The following is a 23,003-nucleotide window of genomic DNA, read 5'->3' as shown; positions in this document are numbered from 1 at the left end:
CCTCATCCCCGTTCCTGCGGCGAAGGGGGAAGGGGGCGCAGTAGCTGTTGGCTGGTGGAGGAAGCAGAGGACCCAGCTGGGCAGGAAGCACATGCTGAGGTCGCGAGACGTGGGGACAGGCCTGGGGGCCTGTGATCACGCCACCTGTCCTCTTCCTCCGGAAGCTCTCCGCAGCCTGGTGCCCGTCTGTGCCCTGCGGGCCTCAGCGATCTGGAGCCCTGGCTCTGACCTTTGGACAGTGACATTACCTTCCCTGGTCTCTGTTTCCCCATCTGTAAAATAAGGAAAATAATACTCACCCTTTGGCTCAGCTCCAGAGACTAGAAACTTCTGACAGGGACCGGGTTGCAGTGGGGATGAGAAATGCCCAAGAAAAGGCTGGAGGGGCTGTGGTTTCCAGACTCTGCTCTGGGAACCCTCGTCTTTAACACTGCGCTTCCCTGACCCCTCTCAGGCTCGGGCATCCTAGTGCCCTGCATCCAGGAGACGCTCTTGGTGACTGCTGGGATGAGCCAGAGTCTCCCGGGCAGGGCCCAGTGCAGCTGGGTCTCAGACCTGTGGCCAGCAGGTGAGGGAAGCACTTGGTTAGGGGCTGGATCTCTTGGACCACCCTTCCTGCAGCCCTGCTCCTGCTGGGTAAACACTTGTGCCCATCTGACGCCCTCTAGGGCTGGCCTGTGCTTGGGAGACTCTCCACCCACCTCTGGGAGCCAGCTCCTCTGGGAGCTGGGCAGGGGGGAGGCCCCTCGCCACGCCTGACCCTCGCTCTCGGAGAGTTCAGTTGCTACTCCAGGCCTCTCCTTCCAGCCCAGGTGCATGGCCACCCCAGTGGCCACCTTGAGAGCTGGGGCCTCGCCATGCCCAGTGCCAGGACTTGCTTTTCTGGGGGGCAGGTGGGCAGACACCGTAGTACAAGGGTGTGAGAGACCTGGACCTTGCGGAGCCCCCGACACACATTTGCTGTATCTTTATTGCACTTTTATCACATTGCGAACTATTCCACAAAAATGCACCGGAGGTGTGCAGAGGACCCCGGGCGACGCATCTACACCGTCTCCATCAAAGAGAGCTGCACGCTGGGCCGCCACCATGGGTCCTGGGTGCTGGTGGGCGGCCCTGAGAAACGGTCACTAGTTGCTTTTGTCACTTTGAGGACATATGTGAGTTTTCTTCTGTCCACGCAAGTCCGTGTGGCCACCAGGAGCCCGCGGTCGGAAGGGCCCTGCGTGTGGCTGGGGCAGGAGAAGAGAGTTCCTATTGTAAGTTGGGCCCACAGCACAGGACCCTCCAAGGAGAGCCTGGCGCGGAGGAGGGTGGCTCTCTGTGTGAGTCTGGGGTAGAAGTCTCTCTGTTTATATACATATAATCTGTGTATAAATACAAAACAGTAAATAAAGGCTTCCCTTCCATACAGAGGGTGGGCCGCCGGGTCGCCTCTGTCCGTTAGCTCCATCCCCAACGCGTTCAGGTCTTGAACACGAATGAAGTGTGTCCTGTCGGACCCACTGCCGAAGGACCTCACGTCCGAGGTCCCCAAGTTCGAGAGCAGCCCCGTAGTTCCCGAGTTCACGGTTTGGGCCCTGTGTCTGTCCTCAGCGCTGGCCGGCGGCTGTGGTCACTACCTATCGGTGGGGCCTCTGTGCGCAGGGTCCAGGTCGTCGTCCACCACGCGGCCCAGCCCGTCCTTCCCCACGCAGTCCCCGACGGCCTGCAGCACCAGGCGCAGCCGCCGGTCCAAGGCCTCCAGGTGCGGCTGGAAGAGCACCGGGGCCACGCGGTCCTGGCGCAGGGACTCGGCCATCAGCAGGCTCAGCTTGTACTCCTCCTTGGCCAGGAGCTGCAGCCGCAGGTAGGTGGACCTCCTGATCCTGCAGGGGGAGAGGTGCCGGGCTGAGGACATCACGCCGGGACAGCGCGGTCCGTCCTCCCTGGCCCTTAGGGGTGGCCCGCTCGCCAGGGACACGGCCCCGCTTGGCTCCGCATGTCCGTCCGAGCAGGCGGACACTGAGATGTCCCCTTAGCCAGGGGCAGGTGGTTTGCCCACAGCCTGTTCTCCCAGCTGCAGGGAGGAGGTGGGCAGGCGAGCCCTGGCGAGGGTGGTGGAGGGGCAGGGTCTGGGCCGTCATCCGAGAGGGTGAGAGGAGGGGCGGGGGCGGGGGCGGGGGGGGGGGCGCAGGTGTTCCTGCCGCTGTGCGGCGGGGGGGGGGGGGGGCAGGGGTCACGCTGGCGGGGGGCGGCGGTCACGCTGGCGGGGGGCGGCGGGGGGGGGCGGGGGGGCGGGGGTCACGCTGGCGGGGGGCGGTGGGGGGCGGCGGGGGGCGGGGGTCACGCTGGCGCGGGGCGGCGCCTGCCCGGCGGAGGGCAGAGGTGGTACCTGCAGCACTGTCGTAAAGGCACCAGGATGGAGAGCTCGTCGTGGGAATGTTTCCCGAACCTGCGGAGGAAACGCAGTTATCAGGGCCTGGCGTTCTGGCCACGGGGCGAGCAGAGCTCCTCATCCTGGGCAGGCTGAGCAGCGGCTGAGGAGGGTCGGCCAGATGGCCCGTGGCACCGGCAGGAGGAGTGCGCGCCCAGGCCCGAAGCTGGTCTCCCCGGGGCAGTAAGCCCTGCGGCTGTGATGTGTGGAACGGGGTCCCTTCCCCGTGACCACGGACACTCCCTCGTGCCCTGGGCAGGGAGCCGTTTGTCCTCGCCTGCTGGTCCCAGGTGCCTACCTGCGGAGCAGACGCCCCTCCCAGCTCCGCACAGCCCTGCTCTTCTTGGCCAGCAACCTCTCTGGGCCTCAGTTTCCCCGTGGAAACGGGGGGATACAAGAGGAACCAGCTCACAGGGTACTGTGAGAATGAGGTGAAATGACATTGTGACCCTCCTACCTACAGAGCCCTGCCTCACAGAGTGGACCTTTGGGGACGGCCCTGTCCCCCCCGACAGACAGCCGTGCCTCCCATCTGGCCGGGCTCTGGGAAGGGGCTGCAGCCAGCCTCCCAAGCCTCTGCAGGACCAGGGCTCACCCTCTTCCGTTGTCCAAGTGGATAATGAAGGTCTCGTTCCCAAACTTCTCAAAAGTCTCATAGTGATGGCGGTCCATGTTTCCTGCGGAGAAAAGCAAACCCGGCCGCAGCTAGACATCTGTGTGGCTCCAAGGTGGCTACCCTCCCTCCCAGGGTCCGATCCCAGCCCTGTCACAGGAAAAGCAGGGACGCGGGCCCCTCCACAAACCAAGGCTGCAGCAGCATCCCTGTGCCTGGCGCTGCGTCGGGGCCAGCAGACAGACCCTCATACGCACCCATGAGGAAGTCGAAGATGGTCATGTCCATGACGTCCAGGATGCGGCGGCTGCTGTCATAGGGGGGTGTCTGCTTCACCTCATTGCAGTAGTCAGGGTCCACTTCCCACCTGCAGGGAGCCAGTATGAGGGGCCAGCTCAGGTCTGGGTCACGGGGTTTACCCCAAGGACTGGGTTTGGAGAAAAGATGTCGCTATAAAATGAAGAGTCTGCAGACTGACATGCCCACGCGGGCTGAGGCTGCATTAACAGGAGTATGGGGCCAGGAGGTGATGAAACACCCTGCCCTAGACTGGCCACACCTGGAGGCCACGGTCAATCCTGGATGCCAGGTGTTTGGAGGGTCACTGTTAAGAAACAGAGGCTGTCCTGGCTGGTGTGGCTCAGCAGTTAGAATGTTGGCCTGTGGACCAAAGAATCGTGGGTTCGATTCCTGCCAAGGGCATGTGCCTCAGTTGTGGTTCTTCCCTGGCCCTGTTTGGGATTGAGGGGGGAGGCAACGAGTTGGTGTGTCTCTCTCTCTCATCGATGTTTCTCTCACCCTCCCTCCCTCCGTCCCATTCTGTCTGAATGTGGATAGAAAAATGTCCTTGAGTGAGGATTTAAAAATTTTTTTCTTTTAAATAAAAAAATAAAAGAAACAGAGGCTGGCCCAGCCGGTGTGGCTCAGTGATTGAGCGTCGACCCAAGCACCAAGAGGTTACCCGTTCGATTCCTGATCAGGGCACATGCCCAGGTGGTGGGCCCGATCCCCAGTGGCCATGCAGGAGGTGGCCAATCAATGTTCTCCCTCATCCATGTTTCTGTCTCTTTCTCCCTCTCTCTCTAACATCAGTAAAGAAGAAAAAGAAAAGAAACAGAGGCTGGACACCTCACTCACGTCCTCTGTGGCTACAAGAACAGGGGACGTTTCCTTTGCTTGAGGGACAAGAAGGGCAGGGGCGAGGAAACCATGTTGAACACAGAGGGGCTGTGTTCCCAGAGACCCACGTGTGCGGGGCAGCACCCTTCAGGGCCACATCTGACTTTCAGAGTGAGGACCTCCCTCCGGACCGTCTGATCCCCGTCACACAAAGGGCGGCGATGGTCAAGGCCAGGACCCAGGACAGCCAGACAGGACGTGGGGGCCTTGCCCAGGGCTGCTGTGGCCACAACCGGCTCACACTCACTCTGCCTTCTTGCGCTTGTGGTACGAGCGCCGCCAGGGGTTCCGCCATGTCTTCCTCTTGGCCAGGGACAGGTCTGGCAGGAAGGCCGCCAGCGAGCCCTCGATCTGGTCCGGCTTCCCGCACAGGGCGTGCTCCGTGGAGCAGTAGTAGGAACACTCGCCGTAGAAGCAGATGTTGTTGGCTGCGGCAGAGGACCAGCTGCTCAGTGGGCTGCGCAGGGCCACGGGCTCCCACGCCAGGCCCTCCCCGCCGTGTCTGTCCTGGCCCAGCCCTTGTCGTCCCGGGGAGGTGGGGCCCCCGTGTTCTCACATTCCATCTCAGCAAACCCCTCCAACCCCGCGCTACAGGAAAGGGAGGTCCAGAGAGGGCAGCCAACCTGCCCAAGGCCACACAGCTATGGCTGTTCGAGTTAGGATCTGAACCCAGGTTCTTACTGTTCACCCTCAAAATGAACAGACTGAGTCTATGGAAATCCTACAGTCACTGTTCACCAGCAAAAAACCATTCACGGTGTTAAGAAAGTGAAGAGACAATCAGAGTGGGGGAAAAATGTTTGCAAATGTTATCTCTGATAAGGATCTAGCATTTATCACATACAAACAACTCTTACAACTACACATTAAAAAGATAAATAATCTGCCCTGGCCGATTTGGCTTAGTTGTTAGAGCATTGGCTCGAGGACCAAAGAGTTGCGGGTTCGATTCTGGTCAAAGGCATGTGCCTTGGTTGCAGTTCGGTCCCCAGCCCTGGTCGGGTTGTGCGGGAGGCAACCAATCGATGTTTCTCTTTCTCTCTCCCCCTCCCACTCTAGCTGAAGGTAAATGAAAAAGTATTCTCAGGTGAGGATTAAAAAAAAGATAAATATCCCAATTAGTCAATGGACAGAGGAGTTCAAGGGCTGTTCCTCCAAAGGAGACACACAAACGGCCAACCAGGACATGAGAAGACGCTCAACACCAGTCCTCAGAGAACCGTGTCAATCCAGTGAGGTCCGCTCTGCACCCACTTGGACAGTTCTGACCAGGGGAACAGATCACAGCAAGTGTTCACAGACCTGGAGAAACTAGAACCCAACGCCGTGCTGGTGGGACTGTGGGACGGAGCAGCCCTGTGAGAGCTGCTGGTGCTGCCTCAGAACAGTCAGGGTGTGCACAGCCCAGCCCCCACGAGAGGCACACCCTGCAGAGGAGTGAAAACGGTGCCCGGCGTGCACCTGGCTGTCCATAGCAGCGGAAGAGTGGAAACGCCTACGTCGTCCACCAGTGACGAGTGGGTGCACACAGTGCGGCCCACTCACACCATGGGGCCCGTGTCACCTTAGATCCCCACACAGGACACTGTGACTTTGAAAGGAGTGCACCCACAGTCACTGCACGGGAACAGACCGGGTTCCGTAAGAGAAGTCCAGCCGTCCATCGTATGATTCTATGCACAGCGAATGTGCACAGGACTAGTGACTCCAGGGGGCTGTTCTAGAACAGGCAGTGGTGATGTCCTACAAACCGTGACTGTTGGGAAACCTCTGAACCGTGCAGTTAAAAATGGTGAGGTGTACGGTGCGTGGATGACCAGCTCGCTGCCAGGGTTCACGGCTTTGCTGCGAGGCCCTGGCTGGTCATCTCCTGCCGGTCAGGCCCAACTGGCCTCCTCGCGTGTCCATGTGCTCATGACTCATCACTTCATTTGTGTCCTGGAGGAACCCTCGGGAGCCTGGGGGGTGTCGAGATGTGGGGGCAAGCGCCCCGAGCACCCCGAGCCCCGACATTGCCTAGCCGTGTGGCCACGCCGTGCCTGTTCTCAGCAACGACTCTGACCCTCCTCTCTGCCGGCCCGACACTGTCTTTCAGGCGGTTCTGAGAGCTGTGGAAATGCGGCCTGGACACAGCCTGGACACTCACTTCCGATGCAGAAAGATGCGGCCAGAGGCTAAACGGGGTGGCGGGCACCTGAGAACCAGGTGTTACCTTAATTTTTGCAACTTTGAAATAGGTCATAAGAAACGTTGCAATAAAAACTGCAGGAAGATGTGGCGAGAAGCAGCCACACAGCCTGGGTCGCCCGACACGGGAGTCCAGTGGCCTGGCGGCCGGGGCCCTGCAGTGCCAGCACCAGGGAGAGCAGAGTCTGTGCCCCCGGCCCCCGAGAGTTCAGAGAACAGAGGTCTCCCTGCATGCACCCCCAGAGAGGATTCTGGGGAGCCTGGGAGTTTTCCACAACGAATTCCTCTTGCCTTTGAAAATCACATGGTAGAAATGACCCCGACAACCCCCCGGGGACAGACTGAGTAGGAAAGCACGGCCGCCTGGGGCGCCCTCGACGGGGGAGGGCACACGTGCAGGCTGAGCCAGCATTCCGCACGACTGCCCAGGGGTGACTGCCCCGCGCTGTGTGCCGCAGGCCAGGCAGGGCGGGCTTCCGCAGGTGCGCTCACCTGGAGAGACGAAGAAGGTTCTCCACAGCTTCTTGTCTCGGGTGACATCCCGGATCTCCTTGGTCATGTTTATCATCCTGCCGGCCACGGGAGGGACCCGTCGGAAGTCCAGGATCCTGGCAGGAAAGGGACGTGAGAGGGAGTTTTAGCTCGGGCCCCTGTGGGCGGCCGTCGGTGGGGCTGAGTGAATATGCCGTCTGCCTCCTGGGGCCTGGGCTCTGCCTGGGCTGTAAGACCAGGGCAGCACAGGACTCTGACTTCGAACCAGCCTGGGTGCAGTGGACACTGGTGGCCCAGCCTCTGCCCCTCGGTCTGACCCCAAAGCCAGGCCCGTGAACTGTCCCTGGGAGGTGCAGGGCTCTGAGCAAGCCCAGGGGCTGCTGGCTGTCCATCCCACCTGGTTGTGCATAGCCGCCTGTCCACCGCCCAGCAGCAAGGGTTCTGTGAGCCCCGAAGAGGAATCCATTCTGCCAGGTAGAGATGACTCCAAGCAGGTGACCACAGTGGGGGGACAGTTTGTGAGACTCTCTCCCTCGGTCCGTCCTCACCTCCCAGAGAAATTCACACCTACAGTTCCCTGAGCAAAATTCACAATGCTCCCCTTTCTTTTTCCTCACACCCAGTGGTCTGCCATCGACCCTGGTCCCTGCCACCTGGCCGTGTCCTGCAGATGCTACTGGAGACGTGGGCACAGCAGGGCACGTGTGCCTGGTTGCAGCACCTAAGGGCAGGATCAGCTCTCACGGGAGAAGCTTGGCTATGAGCACAGGCCAATCGAATGCTCAGTCCCCGTCTCCGGTGCACAGGGTGGCCACGGGCACCCTGGCTGGGAGCGGTGAGAGCTGAAGGGACCGGCTGAAGCTCAGCACTCAGACCTCAGCCACCTGGCCTCTGTGGGGAGCTGCAAGTGGACCGACTCACCTGTCCAGGTGGAAGGCAGCGATCTCTGCATTATGTCTCTCGTAGTCAGAGAAGTAAAAGAAGTCAGGGGGCGTCTCCTGCTCCCTCGTTTGCCTAGAGAAAAGGGGGCAGAACAGAAAGGGATCATCACTAAGAAAACCGTCCAGCGGAAGGGCGTGTGCGGCTCGTACCAGTCTCACCTGGGCTCTGGGGCCGGGCCTCCCCGCACTTACTCCTCACCCCATCTCCCCGTCCCTCCCCAACCCAGCTGCTGGACACCTGCCGACCTCTCCAGCTCTGCCTCCTCTCCGCACCCTGCTGCTCTGCCATCACTGACGCTGTCAACAGCCCCAGCCCCAGGCCTTGCCCAGCTCTGCGCGTGGTCCATGCTGTGCCCTGCGCCCCCCAGACCTGTCTCGGCCCCAGGGACCTTCTTGCAGCCTGAGATGGAGGCTTCTTCCCTGAGGAGCTGGGCCTCATGACACTAGGCCACTGCTTGCAGGGCCCGGGCAGGGGTGCCAGGCACCTGCTTTAGAACAGGTGTTTAATGAACAATGAACAGAGGAGGGGTTGAAGGAAGAAGCACAGGAAAGGGGTATAAATCTATCTGCAGCATCAAGCTCTTTCCACTGTTATTTCTTCAACTTCCATCATTACCACCATCACCACCACCACCACCATCACCACTATCATTATCACCACCACCACCATCACCACCATCACCATCACCACCACCACCACCACCACCACCACCATCCCCACCACCACCACCATCACCACCACCACCTTGACCTCCATGGCTATCATCTCTAACCGGTACTGACCTCTTGTTGCCTGCTGTGCAGTGGCAATATCTGTGATGCTAGAAAGTGAGTGTTTCTATGTGGCCTTTGTTCCCCTCTCCCTCACCTCTGAGTAGGTCACACCTGGATGCAGGCGGCTCTGAGCCCTACTGCTCTGGGAAGAGTCCAGCCACGTCCTGCAGTCTCTGTGACCAGGCTCCAGCAGACTTCCTGGTTCCCTCCCACCTCCCACCTTGGAGCCTTCCTCCACCCCCGGGCTGTTCACAGAAAGCGGCAGCTCCGTCCCCAGCCCGCGGCCACACAGGCCCTTCCCCAGAATGGCCCCGGAATTACAGAGAAGTGGTGAGAAATGCTGTCTCATCTGTGCACCCAGAGACTGTCTTCAGTCCTGAGAGGGTCTGAGAGTCTCCTGGGGCGGTCATGCTTTTTGGGCACCTCCACCCCAGTGCATGGCTTGTGAGGGGCTTTAAGGCTCATACAGACTGGCAGCTCCTTGGGGCGGGACCCACGGGGCCAAGCTGTGCCCTCGGGAAGTAGCCCAAGGGGAGGAGGGCAAACAGGTTGGATGTGGGGTGTGGGCCTCCCCGGTCCTTTGGGCAGACGCCCATGAGAGGGAACAGAGGTGCCTGGGCCGGTGGTGGGCAGACCTGGTTCCGGCGAGGAGGGTTGGGCGAGTACACTAACCCTGTTCATCCTCAGTGTCCCCAGCTGCAGAACAGGGACCTTCTCCGGACACCTCCATGCTCACGAGCCACTCAAACAGGGCTCTGGCCGGCGGACGCACCTCCCTGTCCTCCGAGCAGGTCTGACCCACACACACGAGGGACAACGACAAGGACGGGCCCAGGATGAGTCTGCAAGGCTCCCGTGAAGGGCGGTGCTGACGGGGTCACGCAATCTGCCCGCGTGCACTGCAGTGACGGAGGAGGAGCAGGCCGCCTGGCCGGTCCCCCTGCAGGACCGTCTGGCGAGGTGACGCCTCGGAGGCTGCCCCTACCAGGCGTTCACGCTCGAGGGGAGTCCGGGGGCCGCAGAGCTGCACGTATGTGCCGCAGGGACATGCTGGCTCTTCTCGGTGCCAGGCTGCCAAGCAGGGTGGCCGGGGGACCTACGTGAGGAGGTGCCACCTTCCCGCCACTCCCTGGGCCGCGCTGCAGACAGAAGGTGCTGTCGCTGACTTGGTGGGGCGGGGAAAACATTTTGGAAAAGTACTGAACACACTGCCCCAGGCAGGAGACTGGTCACGGCTGAACCTGGTCACCTGGCAACCTCTCCTTTCTCCAGGTGTCCTGGCTGAGGGTGCGCCCAGGTGTGGGAGAGCAAATGACCGCCTTGGCCCACCCAGGTCTGGGCTTCCTCCTGGGGCGGACAGACACACGGAAAGAAGATGCTGTTGCACAGGGTGGGTTGTCCCAGCTACGAGAGCTTGTGCCTGCCCGATGAAGTGGGGGGACGGGAGACAAGTGGGGGGACAAGTGTCTCCTGGAACAGCAGCCCGGAGCACAGTGCCCAGAAGTCAGGGTTCTCTCCAGATGACAGGCAGGGAGCAGGCCGCCACCCCACCCCTCCACATGCTGAACCCCCGGGGCCAGTGATGGGAGAAGCGTCCTGGTCTGGCCACATGTCCTCTTGGCCCCGCACAGGGAGGGGTCAGTGCCCGGAGCCCCCTCCCACTGCCTCAGGTCAGAGCAGGCTGTACCTGGCCTTGAGCCTGCACAGCGGAAGCTGAGAAGGTTAAAAGGCTGTTTCCTGTGAAGCAGCAGCCGAGGTGTCCGTCCTGCCACGGCTCAGAGACGGGTTTGGGGAAAGGTGGGCTTGGTACTGACCAAAGAGATTGGAGAGGGAAGAAAAGGAAGAACCTGGGGGATCCAGAAGAGCCAGGACCCCGAGGAAGGTGCTCGTGCACCCCTGCTCTCAGGAGAGCCCCAAAACGTCACGCCTCTGTCGGGCCCAGATGGTCACGCTGAGCCCCACAGGCCAGTAGAAAGCAGGCCCTGGAGGGGCCCCAGGAGGATGCCGAGCAACCCGGGCACTCAAGTCCCAGGCCAGCTAAGCCCTGGTGAGGGGCCACTCAGGACCAGTTCTTGGGGCGCCCTGCAGGCCCACACCCCGCTCTGCCTGCTCTCCAGAGAAACCACACCACGTGCCCTCCCTGTGCAGGGACGTCCTCAGCCCCAAGGGAAGCACAGGGGAGCTGACTAGGTATTCACACTAAAGTGGAAATGACTGTGCGGCCTCGCCCAGGAAATCTGCGATCAGGATCCCCGGAATCTGTGACCGTGCTGCCGTAACTGGCAAAATAAACTTTGCAGGAATGATTAAGTGAAGGGCCTTGAGGTGGGCAGTTATGCTGGATTACTGGGGAGGCCCAACGTCCTCCAGGGGTCCTCAAGAGAGGGAGGCTCAGGCGTCCTCCTTGCTGCCCCGAGGCCGCCTGCCCCTCGGCCAGGAGACGTCTCCCAGGAGAGCACCAGCCTGCGGGGTCCCTCACAGCACCCGCAGGAAACGGCAGCAGCCCCTGCCCTGGAAGGTGCAGTCCGGTCAGGCCCCAGGTCTGGCGGTGCCTCCACCCGGGAGGTTCACTGTGCTTCTGAGAAATGACGCAGCAGGTCTGAGAGACGACACCTCTGTTTCCACAGACACAGAAGAGAGGCAGCGCCCAGTCAACGTCGCTGGCCGCACGGTTGGTCCCCAGGGCTCTGGCCCCCTCTCAGTGACACGGGAACCCGGGGTCGAGAACGAAGATGCATTTGCAGAAGCACATGACTGGGAGCAGCAGGCCCTGGTAGGAGCCAGGCGTCTGCCCCAAGTCTGCATTCCCCTCAGGGCCGCCCCAAAGTCAGACACGGCTGCGGCTGCCGGTCCTGAAGTCTCCAGGGCAGAGCCCCGCTGGACAACGGACTCCCATGGCCAAACCTGGACGTGCTGAGACCTGAAGACGCCAGCCGCCAGGTCAGGTGTCTCCGCTCACGTGTGGACACAGGACGGGCCAGAGGTCTGGCAGAGGAACAGTCCTGCATGTCCCCGAGGGAGGTCTGGGCTCCTGCTAGAGGACGCCTTCAAGGACTGGGACAAAGTGGGGAGAGGTCACCCCCGAGTCTCATCCAGCACGATGCCACCCAGAGGTACAAGCTCACATGTCCCCAGGCCCCCTCAGCCTGTAACAACTGCCACCAGCACTCAGCCTGCAGAAGGACAGCTCCCCTAACCACTCCCACTCGACTGTCAACCCCTCTTCTCTAGTCTGTGGGGAACAGAACACTCTTGGTTGGGCCCAAGAACAGAGGTGCACACGCCGTCCTCCTGTCCTGAAGGATGTACCCACAGTTCACTGCTGTCTCCAACGTGATATGAGACGCAGGGGTCGCTGCAGCGTGGGGGAGACGCAGGGGTCGCCACGGAGTGGGGGAGACACAGGGTTCGCCCTGTCCTCCAGCATGAACAGCGCACAGACCCGGAGGCTGGGGCTTGTTCAGGGAGGTCATACGTCCACAGAGCTTCCTTCTGGGCACAAACACTGCGAGACCTGATCACACTGCTCTGGAAAGAAACCCCGACTTTCACTGTCTCCCCAGTTAGAGGAACGTGAAGACCATATTTTCTGTGCTGCCTTTTAACCTCCCCTCCCTTCACGACATCAGAAGGGACCCCAGAGACTGCACCAAGCAGAGAGAACACGGAGGACACTCGCTGCTGCTGACCAGGACAACGGCTCTGGGAAAATGACTTGCTCGCTTCGATTCTAAACCAGAGCCTCCGCGGACAGGTCTGCCGGGGCAGCGAGGTGGCCGGCCTGCAGAGGGCCGGTGCGAGGGCCGGGGAGGCCAGGCCTGCCAGGCTCGGCTTCCACATGGAGCCCTGGGCGCAGAGCAGGAGCCGCCAGACTGCGCTCCCTCCAGAAGGTCGTCCCCACCCGGGCGGGGCCGCCTGAGTGTCACGGGGGCTGGGCCGCCGTGGGGAGTCACAGGCCGCTCTGCGCTTGTCAGCCCGAATCCTCTGCGCGGATTCACCCCCAGAAATGTTCCTGTGTCTCTTTACATGGCTCCCTGTAGAATGGCAACTCCACGCCGCAGGGCCTTAGTGTCCTGGTCGCTGCTGAATTCTTGGTGCCAGACAGCACTGCCGTCGGCACTGGTGACCATGCCAGGCTGGTGGGGGTAGAGGAGAGGATTCGACCTGAGCCCCAGGATCTGTGAGGGGGCAGCTTCTCAGACGGAGCGCGGAGGCCCCACTTGGCCCCGGGCCGGACGCTCCGCCAAGAGGTACAGCAGCCCAGGTGGGACGGGGCCTGGGCAGCTTCTATCGGGCGACCTGAGATCTTACTAAGGATCCTGGCTGCGGCCCCGCGGGGAGGATGCTGAGCTCCTGAAAGTCAGAAGGAGGCAGGGGGTGGGTTTGGAGGCCGGCCCAAGCTGAGTGTGGACACAAAAGGGTCCTTGTCCACCTCTGGCCAGGCCAGGCCTGTTGGCCGCACACCCAGGGACTGGCTGTTGGGCAATCTGTTTGCCTTTGGCTGAGTGAGGGCGGCAGTGCAGGGAAAACACGAATTATTTACCAGAAGAACTCAACTACTTACAGACTCCTGACGGCTTGGTCACTGGCCCTGAAAACCCTCGTGTTTCTCCAAGGCTCCGTGTACGGATTGTGCGCCTAAAAGTCCTCCTGCCGCCGCGGCACGCAGCTCCACGGTCCTCTCCTGAGGTCATCGAGCAGCCCAAGCACCGGCCTTCCCCCCGCACCCCTGGGACGGCTCCACACGAGGTCCCGCATGGACTGTGCCCCGGTCTGTCCGCCTCCCACTGGAGCTGCGGACGAACGCCCTGCACAGGGGACACAGGATGGGACCGATGTCGGCTCCGCCCACTGCCCTGTGCCCGGTGGCCACGCGCTCAGAGCCGAGGGGCTCGACTCCCTGCCCTCAGAGGCACCTCCCGCTCGGGTTCTGCGGCCACCTGTTCAGGTGTCTCTGCTGTGAGGAGGCCGGGCCTCGAACCTGCTGTCTCGGAGGTTTCTCTGGACACACACCCACATTTCTACTCTTTGCAAAAGGAAAGCAGAAGGCCCTGGGGGGCGGCTCTGGGCACAGGGGGCATGGTCGGGTCTCAGCCTCAGCCACTCGGCCAAGGCCTGGCCTGGCACGGAGCAGGTGACTCGAGGCAGGCTGGACATACTGGGCTGGGCGCTGCCCTGTGCACCATAAACACCGCCGACGGGAGAACCAGAGTGTTTAAGGCCTCCTCACCGTGTGACGGCCGCGCTGGCCGTGCTCAGCCCGGCGTCCGAGCCTGACTGGAGTCCTGGTCGGCGGCCCAGTCCTTGTTTACATTTAAACCATTCTGAGCCTCCGTGTCCTCCTCCTTGAAGAAGACTCGTAATGAAACCTACCCTCGGGACTGGAAAGGTCAAGTGACTTGATGTGTGAAAGCCGCCAGCCGCCCCCACCTGGTCCGTCCGGTGTGGAGGCTGCCAAGTCCTAAAACAACACGGAGACCAGGGAACGGCCCTGTGGTGGGTAGGCGTTACGCCAGCAGAGCGGCCTCAGAGGTGGGAGGGAAGGAGGGAGGCGGAGCGGTGGGGGGTCGCACGCCCCTCTGAGTCAGCACGTGGGAAGGACCCCCTGGAGGCCGGTGGGCACCCCGCTCGGACCTGCGGCCCCACACATGGCCCCTCGCTGCCCCTGGAGCACACACAGTCTCGACGTGAAACTGAAATGTCACGGCAAGGTCACAGGCAACAACAAAATGCAGAAACTGACACCCTCAAAGTCAACAAGGACACCACACGTGTAAAAGGGCTTGAATCTGAAATATATAAAGAACTCTGACAACCTCCTCACAGAAAACCAACTAGAAAGTGGCAAAATACCTGAACAGACATTTCCACAGACACACAGAGGGCCACAAGGACACGGAAAGAGGCCCCGTGGTCACCCCTGGGACACGCGCGTCGAGCACAGGAGACGCCCGCCCCTGCCCGCCTGGACGTCTGCCATCGATGGGACGGTAATCACACCCTCGGCGAGGGTGTGAGGGTGCTGGCGGGTTGCGGAGTCGGGCAACTGCTGTGGAAAGCAGTCTGGCAGGTCCTCGAGCTGCTACATCTAGTTATTACACAATCCAGCATTTGCTACTCGAGTATTTACCCAAAAGAAATGAAAACCTACGTCCACTCCAAAATGGACACGAGAATGTTCACGACGGTGGGAGTGGCCCGGATGCCTTGGCTGAAGACTGCAGTGACCGTCCACACGGGAACACTGCTCGCCTTAAAGCGGCTCTGGGATGAGCCCGCGGACAGGACGCCCAGCGAGAGAAGCGGGTTACACGGAGCACGCGGCCCAGAACCCCGCCCGTGTGCAATGCTAGAACGCGTGCACCCGTGGAGACAGAAGCAGACCTGCGGGTGTCCAGGCCCAGAGGCAGGGCGAGGAGAGATAGGTGGGGGACAGCGACCGGCACCACGGCCCCCAATACCGCTCGTGAAGCTGTTCTGTTGTCAGGCTGACGAGATGCCGAAGATGCAGTCCCCCCAGCCCGGGGGAAAGGTTCTCCTGCTCGGAGTCGCGGGACCTGCCGCGCTCACTCAGGGCCGACTCGTGGCACGTGGCCCCCTGCGCAAAGAGCCGTTCCTGAAGCAGATCATGGGACGGACACACCGACGGCCACTGAGACGGGCTCTGAGTGACGTGTAGGACGTGAGTCAGAGAACGCTGCACGGACAGCCACCACGCCTGGGCTGAGTTGATTAGATGCTTCTTGACGCCTAGTAAACATACACGACCCGCAACCTCTGTGCCACCCACGTATCACGTGAACGGCACGTCCCGGAACCCCCAAGGCCCACCCCCTAATCTAATCGATTCATAGTATCCCATCAACACTTTACAGAGTTTATCTTAGAGGGAACTATCCCTCATGGGTTAACATCTTTGAAGTCACGGTCATGCACCATCGCTGTTCTCATGTCCAGACCACAGCTGTGGGGGGACAGGAAGCGTGAGTGGGGGCGCCCTGGGGCTGGGCCTGGCCCTGCAGTCATCAGGGGGTGGAGGCTCTGGCGACAGCAGACCTGGTCAGCAAGGGAGGGTCCCAGTGCCAAGAAGTAGCTGAAGCATCGAGAGGACCAGGCCAGAAAGGACACCCCACCGTGCCTGCCCTGCCCAGATGGGGGGGTCGGCCAGGGGGCGCTGTGTGCATGGGATGGAGCTGGGCTGACCCCCGATGCCCATGACCTTGCTCTGACCCTGGCAGGCCGTGGACACGGCCTTTCTCTTTCCGGACCTCGGCGTCTCAGTCCTGTTTCTATGATTCCACCTGGCCTCACCCCCCCCCACTCAGGCTGCTGGTCACCCGGGCCTTTGCCAAGAGCGGGAACGAGCCCTGCCGGTCTGTCCATCGATGGCCTTGACCTTCAGACCGTGAAGAGGCAGGACCGACGCCCTGCTAACTAGCAATGGGCTGGGGCTGCGAGTCCAGGGCAGAAGTGGGCAGTGTGAGCCCATGAGCTGCTCAGTGGGGCCCTGGACTGGCCACGGGGAGCTGCCAGACCACGGACAGGCCCCCTGAGACCATGGGGCGAGGTGGCCAGGCACCTTGGTTAGGGGTCCTGGGGGGCTTGCGAGGGCCACGCCCTCCCAGCACCCCTCCCCTGAGAGCGGCTGCGGACCTGAGCCATTCAGACACTGACGTCGCGACCCTTTGAGACAGCTCCTCATGTTGTTTAACCCCGACTGTAAAATTATTTTCGTTGCTACTTCATAATTGTAATTTTGTTTTCTGATGGTCTTAGGCGACCCCTGTGAAAGGGTCGTTCGACCCCCAAAGGGGTCGCAACCCACAGGTTGAGAACCACTGCTCTAGGGGGAGTCCCGCCGCCCCAGGCCGCACACCCTCCGGCTGCACAGAGGCCTCGCCTGCGGGCAGCTGGGGTGGCCTGGACCTTCACCGCTGTAAGGTGGCGCATCCAGCCCTGAGACAGCCACGCCCACCGCAGCCCTCTTCCTGCAAGACGCTCGTAGAGAGAGGGGGGCTGCCTTTCTCACACAGACACGCAGGACCCCGGGACCCCTGACGTCAGGCTGACCTGGCAGCCGGCACCCCCAGGCCGTCACCATCCCCTGGCTCCCCTCACACCTCTGTGTGGGGTGTTCTCCACCCGCCTGGACCACCAGGCAGACCCCCCTTCCCGGAACGCAGCAAGAGGCCCGGAGACCGCGGGGCGCAGACAGGCCTCAACCCGCCACAGCTGGGCCTGCATTTTGTTCAACCTGCGTGTATCTGACGTGTGTCTGAGTCAGCTATCACCTTCGAAATCTGAAAGTAGAAAGAAACCCCTATGTGTGGCTTACCTTGGAAACTAGAAATCATGACAGGTGGCCAAGAAGCCAGACAGAGGCTCTTGCGGTGGGGACCAGGCCTGGCAGCTGCACAACCCCCCACGAGCCCGCAGCCCCCACGAATCCACAGCCCCCCATGAGCCCACAGCCCCCAGTTGCACAGTCCCCCACAAGCCTGCATTCCCCCACTCGCACAGCCCCCCATGAGCCTGCAGCCCCATGAGCCCGCAGCCCCCCATGAGCCCGCATCCCCCAAGAGACCACAGCCCCCCACAGATCCGCAGCCCCCACTCACACAGCCCCCTATGAGCCCGCAGCCCCCACTCTCGAAGCCTGGCTCTCCACTGCCACAGTGAAACGCCCCGTCTGGGGCTGGCTGGGATGGGGGCGCAGCATGGTCCCGAGCAGCCTCCAAGCCCAGGCTGCACACCTCCCGTCAGAGGAGACGTCACCACAGACGCTCTTTCTGAGTCTCCTGGGGGTGGTCTGGCGCCCAGTGCCCCTGCCCACGGTCTCTGCACTTCCATCCAGTGCTTCCCTGTCTACTCTGGTTGCAGTTTTCACGTCACCTACGACAGGACAGGCTGCGCCCACCCACAGGCGTTGTGACTGAAGCTCTCCTGGTACACGGTCATGCGTGTGCACTGACAGATCTGGCTGCTCTCGGGCAGGGGAGCAGCCTTAGCAGCTGCGACATGAAGCACCTGCCTGCAGTCCTCCACACCTGCAGGTGGCCGCTTACAGGAAACCTGGCCCTGAGCGGCGAGAGGTGAGTGTCACCGTCACCGGCACTTGGGTGTCCACACTAGGTGCCTGGTTTAAAGCGCTCTCAGTGGGTTTGCAGTGGATTCCCAGCTGTGTGAGGGATGAGGGGGAGCAGCAAGGCCCTCCCCTGTGTTGTCCTTTTGCCAAGATGAAGAGAAAGCCGGGAGCAGTCACCCAGAGTTCACCCCAAAACACCACAGGAGGACACACTGCATTTTCCACCAAAACCTAGACCTTCAGGCAACTCCAGTTCCAGCACAGACACCCCCTGCCCCCCATCCCTGTCCACACCTCACGGCCCATTCCGACCAGCACCGGCACTTACTTCATGGGTTTGAACAGCGCCTGCCCGTAATTCTGGAACGTCATGATGAGCTTGAGCTGTGTGCCCCCCGACTTCATGGCTGCAGGGGAGGGAAAGAGAACAGGTTCACCTGCTGCCCCGGACGAGGCCAGCTCTCTGCTCTGATCCCACGGCCGGGCTTCCTGGACATGGCCCAGGGCCCCCATTCTGCCTGGGACGTTTGGGGTTTCCCACAGTGAGTGCAACACTCTCCTCCCCTTTAGGCGCTGGGGCAGAATCGCTCCACAGCCCAACCCATAGGCAAAGGGACTGGCGTCTGGACTGGCTGGGTGCACGAACCTGCCAGCAACGCCTCCCTCCCCAGACACAGCCACTCACACTGACTCCCACACACACACTCACATCGACTCACACTGACACACTCACACTGACACTCACTCACACACACTGACACACCCACTCACACCCACTCACACTCACATCGACACACTCACACCAACTCCCACACATTCGCTCACACTGACACACACTCACACTGACACACTCACACCAACTCCCCCACACATGGACACACACTCACACTGACACACACTGACACAAACTTACACACTGACACACACGGACAGACACACATATACTAACACACACACGCACACTGACACACACTCACACAGTCACAAAACACTAATGCACACTCACACCCTGTCACACACACTCTCACACATATACACAGACCCCACAATGGGCTTCCAGTGAGTTTCTGGGGTCCAGAGAAGTCTGAGCAGGTTAGTTGAGGACCCTGAAGACTCCTGGCTGGCTGCACCTCGCTCATCAGAGGGGCTCCCGGGGCTCCCCATGGATGCTGGAGGGTGGGAGCTTCCCAAACACCATTTGGCTACCTGGTCACCTCCTCAGCCATGGAGGCTGAAGATTTCCCAAAAGGACCTGAGAGAAGCGTGACTGGCCACGAATGGGAGGCGGGGGTGGGGCCGTGCACAGGCCCTGAAGGGGGAGAACCAGGCTCACTGCAGAGCCTGTGGCTCTGGTGGCCACTCGTCCTGTGGGCGGGAGGGGGCGGGTCTCAGAGTGATGGGGACCCAGGGGATGCTGTCTGCTCTGTGTAGGGAACAAGCCACGGGGGGGGGAGGGTGGCAGCCAGGGGAGGGGGGCAGGTGGGGGAGAGGAGTGTGGTCTCTAGGAGGAGAGGTGGTGAAACAGGAAAATTCCAGAAATCTCTGGGACCTGAGAGGCCGCTGGGTGGAGGGCCTGGTCTTGGCACCCAGGACAGCTGTCACAGCCCACAGACGAGCCTGCACCCGTGACAGGGAAACAGAGCAAAGCCATCCACAAGCATCACTTTCCTCCAAAACGCCCGAAAGCACCTGAAACTGCCCCGCCCTGGGCCGGAGGAGGCGGTGATCCCGTGTGGTGGGACGCTGCGTGGCCCTCCTGACACGTGAATGACGGGCAGACCGCCTACGACTTGGTTACAGGCAAAGCAGCCTGGACCATGGACGCTGCACAGACGCTCTCTTCTGAACGGCGTGTGGTTGGGAAAACGTGGACGCACAGGTAGGCCACTGGAGCCCAGGGGTCTCTCCTGAGAACTGCAGGTGAATCTACTGTCCTTGTCCCTGATCTGCGCTTTCTAAATTTCTACAGGAACAGTGATGACGTCTTTCCTGAGGTGAGAACAGCAGTGTAACTAAAACTGAGCGGCCTGAGCAAGCCCCACCTGATGTCCTCATTCTTTTTTTTTTTTTTATTCTCACCCGAGGACATTTTTTCATTTTTTGTTCAGATAGAGCGGGAGGGAGAGAGAGGAAGAGAGAGAGAGAGAAACACTGATGTGAAAGGGACACATCGACCAACCAGGGCTGGGGACAAACTGCAACCGAGGTACACGCCCTTAGCAGGAACCGAACCCGGGTCTCTTTGTACCGCAGGCTGACGCTCCAACCGCTGAGCCAAACTGGCCAGGGCCTGATGTCCTATTTCTACGTAACAACGGGCCACTGGATTTAACGGTCTCTCCCTGGGCCCCTCAGAGACAGCACCTCCGCGCCTTCTAGGGCTGCGATCCCGGTTTCTCTTAACAGTGGGCAGATCTGGCCGGTCTGCTCCTCACCAGGGAAGCGGGTCCCGTCTGTGTCGTGGCTCCGCCCACAGAGCTAGTACATCATTAGAAACCAGAGGCCTGGACTCCACCAGTGACCAGGGACCACAGAAATGCCAGCCCCAGCACCTGACCTGGGCACCATCTTTCTCTTCTCTGGGACCTGTGTCTTCTTGTTGCCCAGCACGCATGCTGCCAGGTTGCAGGCCACGAGGGAGGCCCCTCGAATTCTGCTCTGATACCAGGTGTCCTCTCCCTGCAGAAGCCCACACGGAGCTGCCTGGGGTCCTGCCAAGGCCCAGGCACGGCAGGCACACGTGCCCAGGGGCCCGTGCTCCAGGTGGATCGCCCACTCCACAGGCTCAGGGAGGTGGTCCAGCTGAGGGCCACAGCAGGACCAGGGGGCACCGAGGAGGAGTGTGTGAGGTTGGGGTTCTCCTTGCAGACAGACCAGGGTGGAGATGTAAGGCAGCTTGTCCCGGAGCTGGGAGAGGTGTGGGGGTGGACGCAGAGGCCCTGGACTGGAGCTGCTGGGTGGGTGCCGGTCCTGGTCGGGTCTCCAGGTGTCCCGTTGGCCAAAGAGCCATCAAAACCTAGCCCACCTCAACCCAGGGGCGGGACCCAGCTGAGGTGTGAGCCCACCATGGGCAGGACCAAGCACACACCAGCGGCAATGTCCCCAGAAGTCATCTTCACCCTGACGGCCTCCCTCGGCCGCCTCTCCATGCCCACGGCTCCCGTCCAGGGACGGCACCAGGGCACCCAGGCTCCCTCCACACCCGCCAGCCCACCTCTCGCTGGTGGGTCCTGCCGTTCAGCTCAGTCGCCCCTGACATTCCTGAACTCATGTCCCCCACTGTGTGCCAATATATTAGTAACTAACATTGACTGATGGTCACTGACGACATGCACCACCGACTGTACGCGTGAATACATAGTAACGGATCGCTGTTGTGCTCTACTTAGTTGGACGCATAGCTCATCGGCACTGGAACTCCCGTGACCACTGGCACACGTGGACTCATCGGCACTGCCCAGACTTCAGGCCACCACGCAGACCGCAGGAGGGTGAGCCATCACGTGGCACTTCTCTGTAAGACTCACTTTGTTTTGAAAACTCTTTACCGAAGAGGGAACTGAGAACACAGCCTCCCTCCCTCCACTGGACCCGAAGGAACAACTGGAACACACACCTGTTGGGTTCCGGGGCCATCGCTGCTCTGTCTAAAATGGAGAGCAGGTGCGGGGGGGTGGGGCTGCGTCGGAGCCTGCGTGGCATTTTGTTCTTGACCTTGGACCAGACAGTCGGGAGGAGAGTTGAGGAGGGCCCAGCTGTTTGCTGCTTCTCCGTGCGTGGCTCAGGGGTGGCCTTCATTCTCCTCTTGGGGGTGACCTCCAGCCCCTGCAGCAATGGGCCTGGGTGTCTGGCTCATTGAGCATTTTCAGGTCTTTCTCCAGGCCATGGGCATGGACTCAAGGCTGCCACCCTGCGTCCTGAGCAGAAGGGGGACCTGCGGCCCCAGGCACCCAGGGAAACTGCCCAAGGGCTGCCCCAGCTACAGCCTCTTTCCTCCAGCCAATCCGTCCTGGACGCCAGCCGGCTCAGGAGTGCCCGGATGTTTGTCCCGTGGGGCTGTTCTCTTCTGTTCAGGGACCAGCCACGGGTTTGTCCAGGCCCATCTGCACCTCAGCCAAGAGGCTGCTTGGATCTCTCCTGCCAGTGTGGCTTCTTCTTTCCGAGTTATTCCACGTGCAGGGCAGTTAACTGAGTAATTTATTCTTTACATCCATAACCGTGCACGGTAGCGACTTCATTACGGCTGACAGGGCAGGCACTGCACACTTGATGCCAAGCTGAACAGAGGAGCTCATGTCTCAAGCCTTGTCAGAGGTGGCTCCGGGCAGCCAGGAGCCTGGCTTAGATGCAGCTCTGCGGCCACACCTGCACTGGGAAGGGTCTGGCGGCTCTGAGCTGGGGGACTCCGTGGGACCATCCTGAGACAAAGCTTTGTGAACCTCCAGGATCACCTCCCTGCAACACCCCTCTCTGGCTCAGGTGTGACAGTGAGGTGAGCAACTGGAAGATTAAAGTGACCACCGGGGCAGCCTGGCCAGTGTGGCCCAGTGGTTGAGCCTCAAGAGGTCGCCCGTTTGATTCCCAGGTTGGGGGCCGGATCCCCAGTGGGGGACATACAGGGGGCAGCCAATCAATGTTCTCTTTCACTGATGTTTCTATCTCTCCCTCTCTCTCTGAAGTCAATAAAGAAATTATTTTAAAAATAAACAAAGTGACCACCGGGTCGACGGCCAGGCATGGAATCCTGAGCCCAGAGCAGGCTGTGCTAACCCTGGGCAAGCCTCAGTTTCCCCGTTGTGGGATGGCAGCCAGGAAGCTGGTCGGATTCCCGGCTCTCATGTTGAGAACTTTACACCCACACTCTGGGACCCTGGGACGCCCGCGTCTTCCTTTTCCTTCACTGTGTGTTCAGAAGGTGGTGACGCTAAAACCTGACCCTAAGGCAGGCTCTGGCGCCCCCAGGGGCTGCCCCACAGGTCCCCCAGGGCCACAGCAAAGCCAGGGCAGCGCTCATCCAGGGACTCTGATCTCTGACCCTGCCCAGCAGGACCTGCTGAGCTGAAGGCCCAGCCAGGGGTTGTCTCAAGCAGCTGGGTTTTCAACCACATGTCCAGTTGGATGTGGGGGCAGACACTTCCGGAAAGTGTGTGCTTACCGGGGCCGCCTGCAGCTGGCACACGGCCAGCCCCTCTGCTGCTCACTGCAGACAGGCAACCTGGCCTGGGTGCCTCGTGTCCTGCACACCTGAACGCTATTCCATCCTGCTCCCAGGTGAGAGCATTTCCTGCTTCCTCAGACAGAGACGCCTTTCATCGG

The 23,003-nt window shown here is 61.0% G+C and overlaps 1 protein-coding gene across 1 annotated transcript in view; it reads right to left on the bottom strand.

The window, feature by feature from the left end:
- Nucleotides 1-220: 220 nt before the first annotated feature.
- Nucleotides 221-23,003, bottom strand: part of FAM20C (FAM20C golgi associated secretory pathway kinase) — a 28,548-nt gene continuing 5,765 nt past the window's right edge. Inside the window, exons 3-11 of the mRNA XM_036240427.1 lie at nucleotides 18,016-18,094; nucleotides 7,809-7,901; nucleotides 6,888-7,003; nucleotides 4,456-4,636; nucleotides 3,287-3,396; nucleotides 3,012-3,093; nucleotides 2,375-2,434; nucleotides 1,623-1,868; nucleotides 221-272 (exon numbers count right to left, since the gene is read on the bottom strand). Coding sequence (XP_036096320.1) covers nucleotides 245-272; nucleotides 1,623-1,868; nucleotides 2,375-2,434; nucleotides 3,012-3,093; nucleotides 3,287-3,396; nucleotides 4,456-4,636; nucleotides 6,888-7,003; nucleotides 7,809-7,901; nucleotides 18,016-18,094 — 995 coding nt within the window. The 3' untranslated portion in view covers nucleotides 221-244. The remainder of the gene's footprint in view (nucleotides 273-1,622; nucleotides 1,869-2,374; nucleotides 2,435-3,011; nucleotides 3,094-3,286; nucleotides 3,397-4,455; nucleotides 4,637-6,887; nucleotides 7,004-7,808; nucleotides 7,902-18,015; nucleotides 18,095-23,003) is intronic.

Source organism: Molossus molossus, unplaced genomic scaffold (genome assembly GCF_014108415.1).
Source record: "Molossus molossus isolate mMolMol1 unplaced genomic scaffold, mMolMol1.p scaffold_m16_p_4, whole genome shotgun sequence".
Lineage (NCBI taxonomy): Eukaryota > Metazoa > Chordata > Mammalia > Chiroptera > Molossidae > Molossus > Molossus molossus.
Note: the sequence above shows the minus strand (reverse complement) of the source record. Positions and strands in the feature narration are given on the sequence as shown.